A 7,056-nucleotide genomic window follows, 5' to 3' on the forward strand; every position below is an offset into this window, starting at 1 on the left:
CCTCAAAGAAATTAGTTTATATAGATTATTACTATTAGCACTTTGATCGTCGAAAACTTGACATCGCAAAGACTCGGCACATTTTTTCACTTTTTATGGTTTATAAGTATTTTTAATTAATTTTTGACATTTTTATTAATCACTATAATAATTTGTATACAGTATTGCTAAACTAAGTAGAAGTTGATTCATCACTAGTTGAATCAAATGCAATAAAGCAAAGCAAAAGGAATCATAATAAATGAACGGACAAATAGCCAAATAGGTCTCAACTTGTAATACTGGTAAGTCACTCTGCCTAGTTTCCAATAACCCAAAAACCAAAAAGTAACACCAAAGAAAAAAACACACACAAGAAACACAAAAAAACACAGAAGAAACTGCACTGCACCTCGATTTGATCATTCCTTCTTCTGTCTGAAAAATCATTTACAATTTTTAATTTTTGTTACTTAGACTTACTTATTTAACTTTGTTTCTCTCTCTAGGAGGTGAGGGATATTGCCAGTAATGGCAGTGTTTCAGTGGCAGTGCAAGAAAAAGGGGTTAGAGTTTTCATTGGGAAGGTAAAATTTTTGCACCCAAATACAAGCCAACGTTTAACACCTTCATGTTTTTCATGGGAACTCTATTCTTCTTCTCCCCGTTTCACTCTTGGTAGATAGTTGGATACATAAAAATATAGAGAGAGAAAAAAGAACCCTATTAGTACTACTATTTCTCTTGCAGAGGAAAAAGAAAAGAAAAGAAAAAGGTATTGGGGTAGCAGGGTTTGCTTTTTCTGACTACTAGTATTGCTTACTATGTATTCCATTAAGGATTTGCTGTGAAAAAAGCCTGAAATCAGTAAGCTTAAAACTCGGGAGATCTTAGCCCCAAAAAGAGAGGGAAAACAAAAGATAATTACAGAGTAGTCTCTCTGTGTGTTTTTGTGTGTGAGAGAGAGAGAGAGAGAGAAAGATTATGGTTTCATAGGCAAAAACAAAAGGAACAAAATTAACACTCAAGAAGAAACTCAGAGAAAGAAAAAGATAGTTTAGAGAGAGAGAGAGAGTGTTAATAATGGAGGGGGGTTCTAGTGGAAATAATACATCTAGTTTGATGATGGGCTATGGAGATCATGACAACAACAACAACAACAGTGGAAATGGAAATGCAACACTATGTCCTCCTCCAATGATGATGATGATGATGCCTCCTTCTCATCCTTCTTTAACTAACAATAACAATGCAGAAACCAGCAACAACAACAACAACAACATCCTATTTCTTCCTTTCATGGACAACAACAACAATAGTCCTCATGAAGATCACGGAAACTCTTCTTCTTCTTCTTCTTCCATCAAGTCAAAGATTATGGCTCATCCCCACTACCCTCGTCTCTTGGCTGCTTATGTCAATTGTCAGAAGGTGAAATTAATACCCCTACCCCCATTAAGACAAAAAAAAACTCTTTTTTTTTTTTTTCAAGAAATGCAATTTAAAAGTACTTATGTTCCCCACGCTTTGTGAGGGACCAAGAGCAAGTGGGGAAAAATTATGTTTTTGTGGGTTATCTTGGTTGAACTTATAGGTTGAAATATAATATTTTTTGCAAAATTTGCTGATTTTTATACCTTGACGGTGACTCTCTGCAAGATAAGAGTACTGTTTCCCCAAAACCCCTGAAAAAGAAAAATCATGTATGAAAGGGACAGTAACTGTATGTGCTCTTTTATATTTACACACTTACATATCATTTGAAGTGTTGATGAGAAGGAAACCTAGTTATGCTATTATTGTGAAAATATACAGATAGGAGCTCCGCAAGAAGTGGTGGCAAGGCTAGAGGAAATATGTGCCACGTCAGCAACAATGGGCCGTAACAGTAGTGGCATCATTGGAGAGGATCCTGCGCTTGATCAGTTCATGGAAGCTTACTGTGAGATGCTGACAAAATATGAACAAGAACTCTCAAAACCCTTTAAGGAAGCGATGGTTTTTCTCTCAAGAATTGACTGCCAGTTCAAAGCTCTCACTCTTGCTTCCTCTCACGAATCTGGTGATATATTCACTCTTTTTATTTATTTATTACTAATATTCACTCTTTTTATTTATTTATTACTAACCCTATCTTTTTTTTTTCCATTACTTAAAATGGGTGACATTTATTCTTCTCAGATCCTAACTGTTTATTTGAGTTTATTCACTGCTTTTCATCAGTTTGTTTGTTATTCTATAAATTAATTAATGTCCTCTGCATGTGCATGTTTCCAATGATATGAGGCTTTTAATTAACCATAAATAAGCTCCATTCCAGATGCAATTTACTTTTTCCCCATTCTTTAATCACTTTAAACTCCCTTTTACGAATCTTATTTATTTTTTGGTACTTTTCTAAGGAACTGCTTTGTTAAATATAGGTATGTAAGAATGACTCATTGTTTTGATTCTCTCTCAATGAACATCCTATTTTTGTTCTTGAACATGGTCATCTTGTGTGTGTATAGTACAAGTAGGTGTAAATAGCAAGATGCATTTGCCCCTTGTTAATTATTTAAGACTTGATGTTTGTGTATGCTGAAGAAACCAACTTGTCTTGTTTCTTTATTTGGAATGGGCCTGGGGAATATGACTTTCTTGTTGCAGTTTTTTAAGAACAGTCAATCACATTTTTTTGGGACTGTTCAGTTCAGGTGTTTTATATACTATCATGTGCTTATGATCTAGTTAGTTTCATGAGAATCTTAAAGTTTTGCTGAATACTAATTGAAAGTTAGTTCCTGTTCCTGATATGATAAATTACTAACCCTATTTTTAAATCAATTCAAATGTGGACGATGAAGTTTGAGCTTCAAATTTATCTTCAAAATTAATTTGTTCTCTCACTTTAAGATGCAGATTGTTACATTTGTTTCTTTTGAAGAAGTTTCTTTCCACTATAAACTTGCATTTGAAGTCAGTTTTTATGGTTTACTTTTCAACAATTCACATATAGGCAAGTTCTTTTGGCATTTCATTTGGACATACTGGAACTCTATACTTCTCATGAATGTGGGTGTTCTGTTGTTTAGAGGTAGTCCCATTTCTTTATTGAGTATAAGTTTTAATGCACTAACAGTGCAAAAGGTGTTGAACCGTCAAGTTTTTTAAAAGGGTAATTGCACGTCACTCCTGTTAGTAGTGTTGATTAATAACTTCAATTAAATGGTAAGTTACCTACTGTAACACCTTTAAATTACACTGATGCTTTAAAGAAGTCCTTACACAAACATTTTATATAACTCAAATCCTTCTTAATAACTATTGTGAGTGCTAGGTAGTATTTTTTCTTGAAGGTGTAAATGTAGTGTTTGAAAAAAGTGGTATAGATTTTATGAAATTTTTGCTGAAGCGTGCATATTGGTTATCTTGGAAATGCTTCATGATTTACTACAATGCTTAAATGGTACAGTGTATAAGCTCGGTGAACTTTGAGAGAAGAACTTTCTTCTGTTGGTAATAGTTTGTATATATTTGAATTTTAAACTTCTGAACTTAATTTGTTTTACTTAGAAAGCTTCAAACCAGTTTGATTATTCCCTTTAAACTTCTCTTTGCCAGCGCTAAATTTTCATTTATGGGGATGTGAGGAAGCCCTTGAGCTAAATGATTAATGTATCACGAATAGTTCGAAACTTTGATATGATTTCAGGCCCCTCTGAATATCCTTTATAATTACTTGAAAAGAACATAAAGATAAAATTAGACAGCTGATGGAGAAATGCACCTTGTTTTAGAGGGACCCATATGATATTCTTGATTAGATTTGGTAACCCCCCCTTACGTGTTATGCTTTGGTAAATCATTGGATTTTCCATTTCCCTGTAATGGAAAAGTTGAAGCTAATACTTCCCTCCTCTTCACTTCCCCTTTTTTTCATGTTATTTGACAACTAGAATGTAAATTTCTGGCTACTTTTTTAATGTTTTCTGATTAATGAAGTCAGTCTGTTTCCATCAGATCACGTGTTCGATTTTGATCATTCTTCCAAGGTTCTTTTCGGTTGATTTCCTTCCTTTTTGGGTCTAACAAGTATCTCATTGAGTTTATTCCCAAAAGAAATAAATCATCTTGGTGTACACTGGCTGCTTAATTACTTTTATCTCATAGTATTATCGTTCATGTGCTAGTTGACTAGTGCTTCCTTATAAATTAGTCTAAAGTTCTATGGAAATTTCTTTCTCTTGGACTTTTTTTTTCACACAGTCGACAACATAGGTAAACTTGTGAAGTTAATAGTGTATGGTGATCTAAAGGAGAGTTCCTGAGGGACCCACTGAAGTGCAAAATTGAATTTTGTGGAGTCTACTTTGTGCCAAAGGAGTGCCTTTCCACGAAATTGAGAAGTTTGTAAGTGCTTGTTATTAAGAGACAACTGGAGAAATTAGCTCTTTTTGAACTTATCCGTGACACCATCTAGTTTATTGTCTGATGATTAGCAATAGTAATCGCTCTCAAGTTTATACTAGTAACTAAGTTATATGTTTCAAAAAGTGTTTACGTTTGCATATACCTTGCCTAGATTGAGTGAATTATGATTTCTTTTTTGTTTTATGATTGTGTTTACTCTAGCATACTTTTAGTATCCAGTGTAAGAAACTACTGTGAAGTTTCCAAAAAGCAAACCCTTAGGGAAAAAGATAAGGAGAATTTGATTGTACATAACAAAAAGATTTATATTAGCCTAGTATTGGCTATTCTATCCTGCCAAACCTTTTGAGGACTTCCCATAAAAACAGAAATTGCCCAGAAACCCATAGCCTTATACTTTGTTAAATACAAATCTGTTGATGTTGTAGTAATCATGCATCCATATGACCGAGCTTCTCTTAATGTAACATTAGAGAGCTACTACGTTGCGCTATATTGCACTTTGCTAAAGCCTGATCTTGTCCTTGGATGTTCTAAACTCCCTTCAACTAAAGTCGATATCATTCTTTATTTTTATGCTGAGGTCAATGGTATTATTGACTTGGATGTTCTAAAACCTATCATGATGTTCTCCTTTTTTATATACCAGTTTACTTAGGTATATGTTAGTTGGCATTTAACAATTCTGAATCTTCCCCCAACACTTTCTTTTTGATTAATTCGCGCACACTACAACTATTCCTATCAATTAAACCTTCTACTACGTTAAACGTGTCTCGCCAGACATTCTATATATATATATATATATATATATATATATATATATATAATAGGTATATGTTAGTTGACTCACTGTTCAACATTGCTTCTGGATATGATTTTATTGAATTATTTGACACATATGAAGTACATGATTCCCCCAAGAAATTCTGTTTGCAGTGCAGAGAAAATGAATGGCTTTTGGGGCTTTCAGTAACCATATGGGTTCTGAAAGTGGTGTTTCATTGGTTTTTTGTTGATCCCCAGCTTCTGCCCTATTGGATAAAGCTTATAATGTATCCTAATATCCGGTGATGAATTCTTACTATCATGCACCTATATATTAAGCACCAACTCATTTTAGCAACAACATGTTGCTGCTGGTTTTTAGTACTATCTTCATTTGGCTAATGGTAGCGCTAACGCCTTATTGTTGCAGCTCTAGGTGCGGCAATGGATAGAAATGGATCATCTGAAGAGGAAGTTGACGTGAACACCAGTTTCATCGATCCTCAGGCTGAGGATAGAGAACTCAAAGGTCAACTGCTGCGCAAGTACAGCGGTTACTTGGGGAGCCTTAAGCAGGAGTTCATGAAGAAGAGGAAGAAAGGTAAGCTGCCGAAGGAAGCAAGGCAACAACTGCTGGACTGGTGGACCAGACATTACAAATGGCCATATCCATCGGTATTACCCTATAACCTTCAATCCCCTTTTGAAATGATCAATTCAGTTAATCTTGGCCTTTAAATTATGAGTTTCCTATTGACATCTATTAATCTGTTGTTATATATATATATATATATATATATATATATATATATATATATATTGATCATTACCTTAAATATCTATTCTACTCTATATATTGAAGTCGTGTTATTTTATTATTATTCATTACTTTCACTTTATAAGCAAGTTAGGAGTTACGATGGTCCTCAAATAAAAGTTGTTTTTACATCAACCTTGAAATGACATCAACAATTGGCAAGTCTGGCGGATCTAGGATTTGAAATTATTTGCTTATACATATTCAGTATACTTCTCAAAACATATACAGTTTTTGGACCAAAATTACTTCCTTCTGCCGAACCTGTACCTTTCGTGCTAGTCTGTCCCTGTAGGTACATATAATAATCTTAATTTTGTAACCTAAAGATGCAGTTAATAACCTTATTGTAACCGATTAAAATACTTTGATAGTGTAATTTTCCTAGGAAAATCTCATGATCACTTTACATTGCATGATTTATGTGTGAACAGGAATCGCAGAAGCTGGCCCTTGCTGAATCGACAGGATTGGACCAGAAGCAAATAAACAACTGGTTTATCAACCAAAGAAAGAGGCATTGGAAGCCTTCAGAAGATATGCAGTTTGTGGTGATGGATGCTGCTCATCCACATTACTATATGGACAATGTTTTGGCTAACCATTTCCCTATGGATATGACCCCAACTCATCTCCTCTGAATATTATGGAGATGGCAAAATTCCAACTTATGAAAATGAAAGTGAAACTTCAAGATTGTGTAAGATTGGCTAATATTATCAAGGATGTTTTGCATATTACTCGTATGCATTGTAGTAGTAATAGTGACATCATAAACTCTTAATTAGACCATAAAGTACTTGTAGCTAGAGCTATTTCTATTATTATGGTGAACTCTGGAATTAAGTAGTTTGTAATTTTATCTACTAATGTTAATTTTGAGTCCCGGTATTTGGTTATTGATGTTGTAAAGAACAACTTTAGAATCATTCTCGATTTGGGCGTGAAATCCTTGTGCAGGGCCACACGCAAATGAGTTACTAAAACTTGTAGATTCAGAACTACAATATAAATATAACAACTACTGTCAGATTTCATGTGGTGTGTGGTTCAAAATTTTGAAGTTTTTCAGAAAGGAA

General features: G+C 34.1%; 1 protein-coding gene across 1 annotated transcript; it reads left to right on the forward strand.

Annotated features, from left to right (window-relative positions):
- The first annotated feature begins 260 nt into the window (after positions 1–260).
- On the forward strand, positions 261–6,853 carry LOC132060180 (homeobox protein knotted-1-like LET6). Its single transcript, XM_059453083.1, has 4 exons — positions 261–1,410; positions 1,795–2,041; positions 5,591–5,835; positions 6,412–6,853. The coding sequence occupies exons 1-4, from the start codon at positions 1,063–1,065 to the stop codon at positions 6,616–6,618; spliced, it is 1,047 nt and encodes a 348-aa protein (XP_059309066.1). The 5' UTR covers positions 261–1,062; the 3' UTR covers positions 6,619–6,853.
- The last annotated feature ends 203 nt before the right edge of the window (positions 6,854–7,056 follow it).

This window comes from Lycium ferocissimum, chromosome 6, assembly GCF_029784015.1.
Source record: "Lycium ferocissimum isolate CSIRO_LF1 chromosome 6, AGI_CSIRO_Lferr_CH_V1, whole genome shotgun sequence".
Classification (NCBI taxonomy): Eukaryota; Viridiplantae; Streptophyta; class Magnoliopsida; order Solanales; family Solanaceae; genus Lycium; species Lycium ferocissimum.